At 46.0% G+C, this 15,548-nt stretch overlaps 1 protein-coding gene across 2 annotated transcripts in view; it reads right to left on the bottom strand.

Annotated features, from left to right (window-relative positions):
• SEL1L3 (SEL1L family member 3) overlaps positions 1-14,816 on the bottom strand; it is an 89,963-nt gene extending 75,147 nt beyond the window's left edge. The window contains exons 1-4 of one of the 2 annotated variants that reach the window (XM_015568692.1): positions 14,251-14,816; positions 3,245-3,389; positions 964-1,085; positions 398-513 (exon numbers count right to left, since the gene is read on the bottom strand). In XM_015568692.1, the coding sequence (XP_015424178.1) occupies positions 398-513; positions 964-1,085; positions 3,245-3,389; positions 14,251-14,524 (657 nt within the window). In that variant the 5' untranslated portion in view covers positions 14,525-14,816. The remainder of the gene's footprint in view (positions 1-397; positions 514-963; positions 1,086-3,244; positions 3,390-14,250) is intronic. The other variant, XM_015568693.1, reaches the window with a different exon arrangement.
• Between the last annotated feature and the right edge of the window lie 732 nt (positions 14,817-15,548).

Genomic DNA, 15,548 nt, shown 5'->3' with positions numbered 1-15,548 from the left:
CTAATAAATTTCCTGTAAAAGAAAAAAAAGCTGTATATCCAATGACACTATATAAACATGGCTGGTGCTGTGCTAACATTTATCTCCACAAAGCCTACCTCGCCAGGGGAAAAGCGCTGGATTCCTCGGATAATTGTGGCTATATAGCCGGCTATGTTATTTACTCGTTCATGGTATGGTTGAAAGAAGCACTTTAAAGAGCCAATTAAATGGGATAGGATTCTTATGATTTAAACTTCCATCCATAAAAGTTTGATTGAAAAAGTGTATAGTTGTAAGGAGTTTATCATTTGCCACAAATTTGCTATTAGAGATTGTCTTGCTTCCTGACTTTACAGCCATGCCTCACATTAAGTGATGATGCCGATAGGAGTCGCGGAGCAGCGTGCGTAGGTACCTGGCCTCCGTTGAATGAAATATCCAAGCGAAACCACTCCTTCAAAGGCAGGGTGAATTTCGTCTTTACCGCAAGGTCATCTCCTTTGACAAGATGCATTTGAATATGCAAGAGGCCTAAAAGGAAAATTAAACCTCATGAAAATGACCAAAAAAATTATATATATACATATATAAATATATATATATGTGTGTGTGTGTGTGTGTGTGTATATATATATATATATATATATATATATATGAGTGAATGAAGTGGCTACCCCTTTTCAACAATTATCCTAAGAAGCTACCAGACTAGCTCACATTCCTTCTCCCTTTAAACAAAAACAAAGCCAAAAAGGAAAAAAAAGAAAAGAAAAAACTACATGCATGTATTCCTTTGTAAAGAGACAGCTATTTTAAGCTTCCAGAAAAAAAAAGTTTAATTTGAAGCCTGCATTTGAAAACCATCACTCTCACTAAATTGCCACGTTGACAGTATCTTCCTTATTCTAGACAGACATACATGCCAATAGACAGAGCATGAGAAAATGACGATATCGTTTTAAGGTTCTGTTTCATACTTACCCTCTTCGGTAAGAAATACAGAAGGCGTGCCGTACATCTCGTTGGAATCAACAAAGTACAGAATCCCGCAGAGACTGGCCTTGCAATAATGGAGTAAATAAAGCCACAATGAAACAGTAAACCTATAAGAGTGAGGGGGAGGAAATTATGCAGATTGGTATCATCCACACACAGGTAATTATAGTTAACAATGACCAAGTAAATTGCTTTCTTTTTAATGAAGGGATAGATCTGCCTTCGTGTTCATCGGGGAGATCAGCTTGCGGAGCTTGGTTTTGGAGACAAAGGAGGTATAGTTATAGAAACTGTAAAAGACAGGAGTTAAGCATCATGGTACTCAACTAGCAGACATTCTACCTGCACCTAAACCTCTGTTTCTGTGCCTCTATGAGAATCTCACATGCCTGCCATTTAAATTCTTGATTAAGGTTTCTAAAGCCAGACAGAGAATGAGAATCTGGATTTTAATAAGAGGTGATTTGATAAGAAGCTATTCTAATTTCGATGATTAAAAGAAAAACATAATTAGGGCTTTCTGAGCAATTTTGTCTCTTTCAAAGATAAAAGTGTAAGGTAGAAAGAGCACCATAATCTGCAAATGGCATCACGATATGCTAATTGGGACACATATATACTATTTTAAGGCATACATTAGGTTGAGTATCATAGTGCTGGCTTACCAATGTGGGACAATTAATCTAATTATTTCATTTCTGAATTGGGGCTGTTTTAGTTGAACAAAAAAATTGTACATCTGTGATCTGTGGAGTGAGAATAAAATAACAGTCATCAACTTAACTAGGATAGATTTTAGCCAAGATATAGGACCCATCAATCACTCAGCAAATATTTGCTGAACACTTGCTTGATGTCACACACTGAGTGAGTGACCAGCAGCTCAGAGATGAGGCAGGGGAGCAACTGCATGTTGCACATAAAACAGGAATCAAGGTCAAAACAAAGGCACAGAGTTCTCTCCATCACCCCAGTAACCGAGTCACAGTTTGGGGGTAAAGTGGCAGTGGCCTCAGGCTCTTTGGGGATATAACCAAACAAGTCCTTTAGATTATTCTGGGCTTTATAATCTGGCCTCCAAATCAGTGGTAAGATATGCAGACAGATGGTGCCACACAGCTCCCTCCTGACCCACCCAGCTGAGCAAGCTCATGAAGATAAGTTATTACAAGGAAGCTTAGCAAGAACATACGCTCAGTAAAGTGACTCAAGATCTTTCTACAGCCAGCAGCCGGGGAAGAATTAAATCACTCTGCTAAATCCATCCAGTCTGAGGTGAACCAGGAACCATTTGCAGCATCTTTAATTCAGCAGAAGGAAAAAAAATGTATCTGAGGTTTTGCTGAAATCAACAATGATCAGAAATGGTGTGATTTCCAGCAGTTCATCCAATCTTCCAAGACAAGAAAAGGCAGGACAAAGGCTGCAATCTGTGCTGGCTGTGGCTGGCTGCCCTCGAAACCCTGCAAACGCCTGAGGCCCCCACACCTTGACCCCCACCATTTGTGTTTCCTGGGACCGTGACATGGAAGGTCTAAGGCAAATTGAGGGTTGGTAAGTGCAAGAATAACTCAAGAATACTTTGAAGTTTTCCAGTCCACAAACCCTGCCTAAGCCATGTAGATCTCAACATTTTTTCAAAGCATATGACAAAAGGATTTTCTTGTCTTCTTAAGGGATTCCGGTACTCAGGTAAAAGGAGCATGGCCAGCCCTAACTGGTATGCTCAGTGGTTAGAGCACCAGCCCACACACCAAAGGGTCACGGGTTTGATTCCAGGTCGAGGGTAGGTGCTTGGGTTGCAGTTTCTATCTCCAGCCTAGGTTAAGGCTCAGGTGGGAGGCAACCAATTGATGTATCTCTCTCGTTAACCACAGTCCTGTGGGAGGCAACTAATCGATATGTCTCTCTTCTCTCCCTCCCTCCCTTCCTCCCTCCCTCCCACTCTCTAAAAAAAATCAATGGAACCCAACCAGTGTGGCTCAGAGATTGAGTGTGGACTTATGAACTAGGAAGTCACAGTTTGATTCCCAGTCAGGGCACATGCCTGGGTTGCAGCTCCATCCCCAGAAGGGAGCGTGCAGGAGGCAGTTGATCAGTGAGACTCTCTCATCATTAATGTTTCTTTCTCTCTCTCCCTCTCCCTTCTTCTCTGAAATCAATAAGAATGTACTTTAAAAGATCAATGGAAAAATTTCCGTCAGTGAGGATTAACAATAACAAAAAGGGCATGGTCCCCCCAGCCCCACCCTCTGCCCATTCTTACACTGGGTAATCTATCCGCTGGTGCCGGGTGGCCTCCAGCTCACGGTTCCGAAATCTCGGCAACTTCTTCACGATGCCTGTGTTCTCTCCACTGGAGGCATAGAGAAAGCCCAGGAGGGTGACCACATCTGCAAAAGACAAGACCGCTGCCTTTCAATTATCTCCAAAAAAGCACTGCTTCCCAAATCACCTTTTTCCTGGACCCCTCTGCCTAGCTCCAGTCAAACACTGAAATGAAACAGTCTGCAAATCTTAGCAAACATTTCCCGAACTCAGACTATATACCAGGCACACCTGATCAGCACTTACAGAGCTATCCCAGTTAGTTTTCATAGCAACCCCATAGAGTAGATTGTATTATCTCCCCCATTCTACAGAGAAGGCCGAGGCATGGAGAGGTAAAATTACTTGCCTAAGGTCACACAGCTAATAACTGGTGGATCCACAATTCACGTTGCGCGCTCAGCTCCTACGTGCTTAACCATTTTACATGCTGTCCTTCTAATGTTAAGAAAAGCATTTTGAATTTGTGTCATCATAGTAAGCTCACACTTCAGCAGCATACACTATGGTTCACAAGGCTATAAAATAATAATAACTTAATGTACAAAATATATAAATTCATTTAATCCTCATTATTGTCCCCAGTTTACAGGTGAAGATATGGAGGAACAGCTGCCAAAATAATGACTTTTATTTAACACGTAGACTATGCCCAGGCAATATGCGAAGCACATTTCAGGGGAAAATCTCATTTAATTTCACAGCAATCTATGAGATGGGATCTATTATTATTCCCATTTAATAGATGCTGAGTCTTAGAGAAGGTTATATAATAAGAGGTGGTGCTGGAATTCAAACTCAAGCAGTTTGGGTTCAGAATCCATGCTCTTAAAATTGCAGAGTTATTTTTTTCTTCTGTGCAGACTTTCCTAATATACTCAACACAATACCCTATGCAAATATTACTAACCATACCCTTCAAAGCCTAATAGAGAGCCGTCCACTTCATTTTGCCAATGTGGGAGAACTCTGTGGCTCTAGAAAAGAGGGTGTCCATAACAAATCTTAAGGGGAGAACTGAGTTACTTCATCTATATTTAACACCTATTGCTTTAAACAAGGCTAATGTCGATTTCTTATTTCCTATACCTCTCTCCCTGGAAGGAAGAATGAATTCACTAAACTCAACCTATTAATAAAGAACACTTTTCTCTTGCTTTAAAGTACTCCTCGGTTTTAATGTCCATGATTAAAATGGTGGAAATATTCTGTTTCCCTGGGCTTCTTGGAGAGGGAAGGTTTGGTTTCTGTACAAGTTACCAAAAGCCAATATGGCACAAATTATGGGAGCCTCAATCTGGGATGATGCACACCCCAGCTCTCATTTCTCTATGAAAAAAATAATGTGTTTTATCATAGAAAGAGGTGCCTCTGGATCATTAATACTTGGAAATCATAGGAGTAAAGTTTTCATAATCTCAGACTTCTGTGTACATATGTAATAGAATTAAGTAAGCCAAATTCCCCCAGTGCCCACAAATCTACCTGTTTTGTTATGTAGAGATGTATTTGGAAACCCAAAAGGGTGGCGTTATCACTTCCAACAGAAACACTTCAAATTTTTTTTTTTTACAATTTGAGCTCAAGTTAGGCACATTGGTCTTGCTGGTCGGTGATGGGGATGGGAGGGGGGATTAGAAATAAAAATACTGCAAGTGTGTCTTTGGAATCTGGGAGGGGGAAAAATCACCAAGAGGCTGATATCAGCCCAACCCTGGTTTGGCTTCCACGGCGTTGATTAGAACAGAAGAGACCAGATGGCCATGTCAGGCCCCCCTCCCCCAGGCCCTCTGCTCGCGATTGCTGCTGAGTTATCCAGTGGGTATTAGCAGCAGTTATCAAAATGAGCAGGATTTGATTCTGCCCGACCTGACTCCAGGAAAGGGCGGTTTTATAAAGGAGGTCTCCAAAGGGAAAGGAATGAAAAGTGAATGTTGACGAGCCTGACCTTAGCTCAGGATCAAAATAAAGCAGGTTGAGCAGGGGAACTTGCAGCAAAGACAGGGTGGAAGGAAAACCTCAGACCCAAAGATCTAAAATCATTTTACAAGAACACACACCTTCTGTAGCCAACAAGGCCAACGTGAGGGTGGTTTTCTTATAAAATCTGTAGCTTCAATCATAGTTCTACGATTTGGAGTTTCTATCGCAATTTCCCCTCAGTAGTATTATGTCTTTACATTCAATCAGAAATAATGAATGAGAATGAAGTTTTGTGGCAGGAAAGGACTTCCAAATTCATCAAGCCTAGGAGAACACACAGGCTTCTTTCCTAGTTGTTGCCTGTGGCTGCTTGGAGTGCTGCAACTGGTTAGCGGTGGCTCTCCTAGGTACCAGAATGGGGAGTAACAACCCATGTCAATCACCAAGAAAGAATTCACAGCTGGGAAAACTGAGCTCCAAAGAGGTGAAGTGGCTTGTCCAACCTCCTCTAGAATGTAAGCTCCAAGAGGTCAGGGATACTACATCATTCATTGTTCTGGTTCCAAAGCCCAGAACAGTTCCCAACACTTGACAGAAGCTCCGGAAATATTTAGTGAGTTGAGCGAATGAATAAACTAACAAATGACTATCGCTGTGGCCAAGTCAGGATTTGAACCTCTCTTTGGCCCAACACTTTCCACAATGCTAGAATGTGGCCCATGCTGTCTAAGCCAAATAATAGCCTCTCTTCTTTCAGGTCCTTCCCCCAATTCCTCAGCAGAGCTTTTCTGGAATGAGGAAGTTGGGTAGGAAGAGGCCATCATTACAACATAAACACAAAATGCCAGGAAAAAAGTTCAGGTTTGGAACCCGCCTCCTTGACTGTTTTGTTTTATTTTTAAAAAAAATATTTTTATTTATTTCAGAGAGGAAGGGAGAGGGAGAGAGAGATAGAAACATCAATGATGAGAAAGAATCATTGATCAGCTGCCTCCTATATGTCCCCTACTGGGGATTGAGCCCGAAAGCTGGGCATGTGTCCTGACCAAGAATAGAACTGTCACCTCCTAGTTTATAGGTTAACATTCAACCACTGAACTACACCTGCCTGGCTGTTTTGTTTTATTTCCTCTAATTTTAGAGCAAGAAGAGGCATTAGGTATCATGTGGTGCAAACTCCTTCATTTGAAGACAAGGAAAGTGTGAGGTCTTGTTGAAAGCTGTATAGCTAATAAGGGACCCAGGTATGACACAAACCTGGTCTCCCACTACAGACCAATGGGCTCGTTCTTAAATCACATCACATATCACAAGGCCTCCCCGAGAACTAGGGCTGATGTCCAGCAGGCATGCCCCTGTGAGGCCACACTAGTTGTTAAATACAGATATATGTCCACGGCCCCACCACCAGCCACCCACCCTGACTTCTCCTTCAGGGTGGAGCCTGGCTCAGCAGGGCTCCAGCAAGGACCTGTTTCAGCAGTAGGGCTAGCGACTGGGGACTGACTGAGCCCCGTCCCCCACCTCTTCCTGGTCATTAAGTATTTTGATTATCACCCTTGGGTGGGGTGGCTGGGACGTCAAGTAGCCCATTGTCCGGTTAAGCACAGGGACCAGAGCCCTGACTAAGGCACCTGCTCCGGGGAAGGTCTGTTTCCACGAAACAAAGCCCTACTCTGGGTGTGCATCAAACATGTCACAATAATGCGGCTGAGATCCTTTGTGCAGAAGTTAAGAAACAGTCTTGTTGCAAGGAATAACTATGACTATAAATCTGTAAACAGAACCTGGAGGACAACAAGCTAAGATTTTTCAACCTGGAGAAGGAAAGCTAAAGCGCAGGTAACTCAATAATGCTTTCCAAACACGGGGCATTCAAAAGACAGTGGTGAGCGGGGATTTTATTTTCCTTAAAGCCGAAGACTGAGAACAAACACCCTACGCTCCAGCAAGTGCGATTTCGGTCAGAACTTTCCCCCAAAAGATGCGAGGCAGGGAAGTGAGTGACTAAGGACGTCTGTGAAATGTTCAATACAAGGAGTCTGAAGAATAAAATAAATCCCACTCCTAGTCATTTTTCCTCCAAACATACACATGTGTGCAAAAAGATACGTGTACAAGGATGTTTGGCAAAACCTTGCTGTTAATAGTAAAAGAGTATAAATGACCTGTATGACCATCAGCAGGAGACAAGTTAAATTAAGGACCTTCGGGCAATGGAATGCTAAGCAGTTATTGAAAAGAGTGAGGCTGTGCAGCACGTGCTGAGACAGAGGAATCCCAGCTGCACTGTGAGTGCGGGCAGCGTTTATCGTGTCCTCCCTCCTGTGTACGAAGAGAAGGGGCCATCCACGTAATGTTCACAGGTGCAGAGAACATTTCTGGGAGGAGACACAAGGAATGAGTGCTACTGAGTTTGCCTCTAGGCACGGGGCCAGAAGAGTGTGGTGTGGGGGTGCGGGGAGTAGGAGCTTGCCCTCCCCCAAACCTTTTTACACCATCTGCACTTTCTTAAACAGGGTGCATGCGTTACTGTTTTGGCTAAAAGAGAAGAGGGCCGTATTCTCTGAGCATTTCTGTTTGGCAGGGAGAAGGGCCTGGCCATATTCAGAGGCCTCCCCGCCCTGGGCCTTCACGAACGTTCTGTCCACTTCAAAAAGACAAAGTCCAGGGGGCGGGGGGAGGAAAGTAGGATGATACACATCAGTGAAAATTCAACTTAAAACAAAGGGTACTCCTTCCGGTTTGGAACCTGGGCTAGGGCTGCATGGGCGTACTTCCGTAAAAGACTGAAATAGCAAAGCAGGAGCATCGGGAAGTAGGGCTCTAGTTAAACACACACCTGAGCCTGGGCTTCCCCCCCGCCCCCCATAAAGAGAGGACGAGAATAATACTCGTTCCCACGGGAATATTTTGAGGATTAAATGAGGCAATGTGCACGGAAAAGGTGTTTGGAGAATCATAAAGGGCCATGCAGATACAAGGCATTAATTAGTGTTCTTACGGGGAAATTCAGACGACTGTGATTAACCGGGGGGGAAAAACAAAGGAACTAAGTCTTTCTTTTTCTTCTTCTAAAAGTGCCCAATGCATAGTTCTTGTAATTACAGACAGTATCATCATGTCATTGACTTGAATAATCCTGCTGCATAAACTGATATTTCACAGAGACAGGCAGAGTCTGGCTCCAATATGTGACTTAATCTTCTATTGGTTTGTTATAATGGAATTTTGTTCTAAGAAACCATTCTTCCAATCCAACAGATCTGAAGATGAGAATACATTTTAAGTGGAAGGAAAGAAGAGTGGGAAAGAAGGAAACTGCTGTGCTCCCCAGTTTTTGAACTAAGAGGAAAGATTAGAAAAATGTTCATACAGGCAAACATGAGGACAGAAATTTCTTTCTTTTTTTTTTGTTTTTTAATCTTCACCCGAGGATATTTTTTTCCACTTATTTTTAGAGAGAGTGGAAGGGAGAGGGAGAGGCAGAGAGAAACACCAATGTGAGAGAGACACATCGATTGGTTGCCTCCTGCATGCCCCCAACCATGGCCGGAAGCCTGCAACTGAGTTACATGCCCTTGACCAGAATCAAACCCAGGACCCTTGAGTCCACAGGCTGATGCTCTATCCACTGAGCCAAACCAGCTAGGGCAGGGCAGAATGTTAAGCACACCTTGGCATGGCTCCAACCTGCCTTTCTAGTCTTATTTCCTGAACTGCTCATCTCCACCTGAGATTCTAGCTGAATAAACACATAGCTGGAGTGCTGCTCCTCCACATTTTCACCTTGTGGTGGACTTTGGTGCTCCAACTACATGGCACTCTCTCTCACTAGGCACAGACTCAGTCTCAGAATCCTTTGAAACACAGCAATGGAGGTAGCCACACCCAACCACTCTGGGTCAGCATGCAAGACGAAACCTATTTGCTATCCCTCAGATCAAGGGATGCAGACTCACCGACACACTCCTTTCAGCCTGCACTCCCTCCTCTGTGCCTGTCCCTTCTGCCTGGATGCCCTTCCCTCCGTTTCTTATGAAAACTCAACTCAACCTTCCAGTCTCTGTTCAAATGTCATCTCCTCTGTGACGAAGTCTAGCAAAGCACCTAACACTAAAGACTGCTTGGTAACATTTTTCAATGAATTAATGACTTTAATAAAGAGCTCCATGGCATCACCCAGTAGTGACTAATTGTTAAGTGTAGCATTTGGGAACCAAACTACTTGGGTTCAAATCCCAGCTCCATCGTGAATAGCTGTGTGACCTTAGACAAATTACTCTATCTCTCTGAGTCAATTTCCTGCTCTATAAATATGACCTAGAGCACTGGGCAGATCTAAATTAGATACCCACTGAAAGCCTTTCACACAGCGCCTGGCAGTATTGGGAAGTAGCTATTCTATTGGTAGCTGTATGTACCTCCTGCATAATCACCTAAAAAGAGGGAAAGATGGTTTCTGCATTTTTGAGTGCCCAGATTTAGTAAAAAAATTGGTACATAGCAGGTACTCAATCAACCTTTGTCTAAATTGAACATGACACACATCATATGGGGAGGTGGAATAACAGAGGGCTAGGGAGGCCAAAGGGTGGAGAGTTCATTTCTGATTGTGGGGATCCAAAAGAAAAAAAAGAAAGAAAAGAAAAATGCTTCGAGGTGGGGTGGGGGAAGGGTTGAAATTCAAGCTGCATACTGAAATGTGGGCATAATTTTGCCAGGAAGACATGGCAGGTGGCAATGGGGGGAGATGTTAGTGGGGAGTGGGAGTCAGGGGTGGCAGCTATCCAGGTAAAAGGACCTGCTTTAGCCAAGGCATAGGGGTGCAGAATCAAACTAATCAGACTCAAAGTACAAGAGCAGGCACACAGGGTGCAGGCGAGCTCACGTGAGGCTGCAAAGGAGGATCGCTGACCCGAAGGCTGCAGCCTTAACCAGCACAGCCCACAGGGGCCCCGCGTGGGAAACTGCAGTGTGAGTGTGTGCGTGGAGCCCCAGGGAAGGCGCGCAGCCACAGCCTACCTCCACACACTCCCTAATGTAGCAACACGGCAGAGTGAGGATGCTGTCACAGTGTGACGGTCACACATAAGCATAAGAGAAAGGTCCTTGCCCCTTGGCGAAGAGCATTCATTACTCAGTCTCATCACTCAAGCGACAAATAGTCACTGTGCACCTGACACCCACAGGCTCTGTGCCACTGGAACAAAACAATCCAGGGCCCTGGCCTTGCGGAGCTTGCGTTTCTGGGATGAAGACACACAACCAGCAAAAAACAATAGCAGGTAGTCATACAATGTTCAGTGGCAATAAGGCGATGAAGGAAAAGAAAGGTGATAACAGTGGGGTGGGGTGGCAGGGGTGGGGCCGCTGTCTTAGATAAGGTGGGCAGGGAAGTCATGTCTGCTGAGATGCCATCTGTGCAGAGGTATGATGAGGTAAGAGAGGTGGGGCAGGAGCATCTTAGGAGGAGGGAGCAGTAATGGAAATGCCCCAAAGTGGGAAAGAACTTGGTACATTCGTGGAGAAGCAAACAGGCTCCCGGGGCTAGAACAGGTGGGCACGAGAAGCATGGCAGGAGATGGGGCGGGAAGGGGACAGGAACAGATTCCACCGGCCACGGTAAGCGACACAGGCTGACCTTTGGTGACTGGCATAGGAGCAACTGCCGGCAGGAGGTGGTGGAACCTGCTGGCAATGGCTGCTATGTGGGGGAGGAGACAAAGCTGGGAGGCCACCTGCAGGCCGTGGCCACAGTCCAGACAGAGACCGAGGCAGTTTAGACCACATGACAGCAATGCAGGTGGTGAGTGGAAACTGAATATGCCATAAAGTCTGAAGACAGAGGGAACAGGCCTGGCTGGCCTCTCACAGTAGGATGTGATAGGAAGAGAAGTCTGATGGGCCTACAGCTACCTGCCTGGGTGGTGGATTTCTCTCTCTGGGTGAGTTCACGCATGAATCAGGCACACACGTGATGGGTGAGGGACCACAGCTAAGGCCTGGTCCCCTCCCTTAAGGAAATGGACAGTAGTACGTAGAGCCAGAGGCGTGGTGTACCTGGCCACCTACGGCCCATGCGCCTGGAATGTAGCAGGAACAGGTGTACCAGCATGCAGGAGGCCGAGCCCGGGCACGCAGGTGTCCTGAGAGGCTGCCCACTTCTGACCCAGGGTAAGTTTTCGCAGCAGGGCCGGACAAAGGTCTGCTGCATCTCTACCGAAAATTAGACCCCCGGCCTGGCCTGGGACGGGTCCTGGCAACGGAGATCAGCTGCAGAGGAGTGTGCGCGGGCACCGCCTCACCTCGGCCGTTGGTGCACGGTCACTCCAGCCTTACCCACGGCACCACCGCGCACGGGGACTGTGGCTCACTCTCTTTATAAAGGAAAAAGAAAATGAAAGCAGAAAGGAGATACTTCGGTCCAGAGGCAGCACCCTCATATAGGATACCAGGCACTTGACACAGAAACCATTCCCCACACCTGACACCAGTGCCGGCTACAGGCAGGGACCCGACGTGAAAGGTGCCACGCGGCTCCCTAATGCCATTTTGTTGTTCTGACGTGACTCACGTTCCTCAGGAGTCCCTGCAAAGAACAAGCCAGAGGCCTGGCCCCTGGCCCCCACACAGCTGAGGTTGGGAACAGAGGTCATGGGCACTTTCCACGGGGCTGCTCTTTTGATTCTCTTAAAGGTGGGGAGGGAGAGGAAACGTTCCCCATGCATGGTGGGCAAATCACAGCCGTGCAAGCAGAGCTGGTGTGCATGAGCTCGCCCCTGTTTTCAGGGGCTGTGACTCTTAGGAACGGTTTTGCTCTGTGTTATGCTTGCATTAGATCGGTTCTCGCCCCCACAAGTCATGGTCGGAAGAAACGGGGAGAAAAAACCTGAGCCCAGTGAATGTGGGAAGGGCCAAGAAAAGACATTGTAAGGCTATGATCAGGTGCCCCAAGAACTCAGCCAGGCCGTGAATGACTTCATTTGAAAACTTCCAGCTTGCAATCCAGTCATTCTTTAATGGGAAATACGTGATCTGGCCAAACACGAAATGGAATCATTAAATCTTGACAAAATCGAAGGCAAAGCAAAACTGTGGCTGTGTGTGCCCCCTGCCTCCTTCTCCTTAACAAACCAGGTCCCCCCTCAGAAGGCCACCCAGATGATCGCTGGGACGGGCTTCTGACTGGGAGAGGGATGTGCACTGATCATCAAAATGCATGCCGTTCCACGATCTCAACAGTAATTACCCACCCCACGCCCGACGCGCACACACGCAGAAAGGGATTCGCCTTCTGCTCCCAGGTATCTCATACTTAAAGCACCACACACACACACGGGATAAACCAGACACAGAACACAGAGATTAAAACAAAACATAGGATAAAATTTTATCCTATGTTTTGTTTTAATCTCTGTGTGTATATAATCTCTCTCTCTCTCTCTCTCTCTCTATATATATATATATATAGAGAGAGAGAGAGAGAGAGAGGAGTGTGTCTGAATAAAGTCCTGTAGTTGAGTTAAGAGTTTTAGCTCCATGTCCGTTTCCCCTTCCCTGGTTTCCATACCATGCTCTCACTATGGATGATGTCACCCTTAGGGGCAGCTGGAGGGTGGGAGAGGGATACATAGAATTGTTACCATTTTTGCAACTTCCTATGAATCTGTAATTATCTCAAAATAGTATTTTTTAATGCCAAATGTGTTGGTTCTATGGAAAGTGGCCTCTGACAGGCTATTATATATAGTTGCACAGGCCTTGAAGTTTTCATTATATGCGGGGCTGTGTGAGAGTGGCCCCAGGAAATGCTGTTTCCCCTTGTCCTTAAGCCACCTTGCCCCACACCAGTCCTCTAGAAGATCAGGAGGTGTCAGGCCCTTCCTGTGGAAGGGTCTGCGGTCACAGGCCCATGGATTTCCTCCACCCACCAACCCTGCCTGGGTCTGGCCACAGTAATTCTAGACCAAAGTTCCCTCAGCTCCAGCCCTGGTCCAGAGGTTCTCACACCTTGGAGTCCTATCACAACAGTCATGAGAATGTGTAAATGCTGATTCCAGGGCCCTGCTCCCACAGAGTCTGACTGAGTCTGTATGGATGGTGCTGGGAATTTGCATTTGCAGCTAGAGTCCTGACTGGTTTATTCTATTGCAGTGTGTCCTAGAGCTACACTTTGGGAAACACTACTAGACTTGGGTGGTTCCTGGGAGCATGCCCAGGATGGCTCCCCATTGCAGGGTACAGAGAAGAGCTGGCAGACACTCAGCAGAGCAAGGTACCCCTGTCACCAACAGAGCGATATTCAGACCCCTTCTTCTAACTGTGGATAGTCAGAGAGGTCCAACGCCAGTGCTTAAGGAAGACTAAAGAAGGGCACAGGAGCCGCGTGTACAGATCCTTCAGGGGCTGTGCCCATGTGGCATTTAGGATAAAATGCAGAGTTTGGACTCTATCATCCATCATCATGGCTACTTTTCACTGAGTGCTCATTATGTGCTAAGCAAATTACAACTCATTTAATTCTCACAACATTGCTCTGAGAGAATTGTTATTTAGTATTCCCACTTTACAGAGAGGAAAACTGAGGCTCCAAGAGTTCCAAAATTACACAGGCAGAAGGAAAGTGGAAGAGCCAGGAGAGGAAGCCAGGTCTGCTTGGCTGGGAAGCAATGCTGCACTAAAGCTCACTGATGCTGGAGGGATGTTTGAGGGGAGACGGGAGGAAGATCTTCCCAATGCTTGTTCCAGTAGCATTAATGCTCCTTTCCAACTTAAAACCTCCCTCTTCCATGGCCCCTCTGTCCCTCTCTCTCTTTCACCTTCAGTCCTATTCTCTCCAACTCTTTCTCCTCTCCTCACCTCACCTTTCCACTTTTCCCCTTTCATCCCCAAAGTCTAAAATTACAGGCTCCATTTCCCTCCATCTCCCCCAACTGCTAATATAAGAATTTTCCCCTGCCCCTCTTATGGTACAGGCTGAAGAAATGAATTCGGTTCCTGGCAAGGCAAGTGACCTACCATTTTCAAGAGGACACTGGGGAATCTTGTTTGCCTGAAGGTTCCAAATATAACCCATGTTCCACTCAAGGCACACTTGATGGTCTTTGAAAGGGCGCTCAAAAGGCGGGACCGTCTTCAGCAGAGTATAATTCTTCGCGACAGCGTGTAGCAAGTTTTCGTCCCATTTAACATTCACGTCTCCACCAGTGTATCTGTGAGTAATCCAGGCGCGGAGTATCACCACCGACACGGAAATGGAGTGTCTGATGAAATAGTCATCTCTGTAAACCATGATGCTTGGAAATTTCACTTGCACCAGGTGTGTCCTGCTGGTGTGAAGATGCTTCTCGTTCTTCCACCGTTTTTTGTACACAGGAATGCTACTCCTGAACTCGGATGAGACAACCGCTTCCAAACTGACAACGCAAGGCTGGGAACACAAATACTCAACCGAGACTTCAGAAATGTTGCGAACATTTCCTTCAACGACAGTGAAATAAATGAAGTCTTTGTAAGCCACGCTCTGCTCAGTGTTGGATATCACTGACGTCGTCAGGGAGGTCTGTCGGCCCCAAGATGGCACAAAATTCTGAAAAGAAAAATGATATTGAGAAAGTTTAAAAATGATCATATTAACAGACTAGAGGCCCGGTGCATGAATTTGTACATGGGTGGGGTCCCTTGGCCTGGCCAGTGATCAGGGCCAATTAAGGCCAGCCGGGTGGGGGAAGGGACCGCGGGAGGTTAGCTGTGGGAGCACACTGACACCAGGGGGAAGCTCCTGCATTGAGCATCTGCCCCCTGTGGTCAGTGCACATCATAGCTACCAGCCGGTCCTCCGTTTGTAAAGGTCGCATAGGCTTTTATATAGAGAGATACGTGGATCATGATTTTCCCGGGATAAAAAAAATCCATGTCCATAAAGCGACGAATGAGGAAGATAAAAGATGTCGAAATCACTACTGAGCAATTGGAGAAAAACCAACACATGCACACACACAAATACACATGAAGATTAGGCCACATTAACTCTCTCCCCAGACTCAGTAGCATCTGCTGATCAGAACGTGCCTTTCAAACTGTGTGGCAGTCACTCTAGAGCTGGTTTCCAAACGGAGGAGCCAGTTCATAACGCATCCAGGCACAATGAGTCTGCCTCTGAGTGAAGAAGAGAACAATCGGGCTTCAGACATTTCCAAACTATTGTCCTGACTGCAAATGCCGGAGAGCGGCAGCCAAAGCAGAGGGCTGGAGAAGAGCTCAAAGTGCACCCGAAGGAGAACATGGCAGGGACTCCAACCCGGCCTCATTTTCTC

The sequence above is a fragment of the Myotis davidii genome, unplaced genomic scaffold (assembly GCF_000327345.1).
Source record: "Myotis davidii unplaced genomic scaffold, ASM32734v1 scaffold743, whole genome shotgun sequence".
NCBI lineage: Eukaryota > Metazoa > Chordata > Mammalia > Chiroptera > Vespertilionidae > Myotis > Myotis davidii.
The sequence above is the reverse complement of the archived record's forward strand: the minus strand, read 5'-3'. Positions and strand labels throughout refer to the sequence as shown.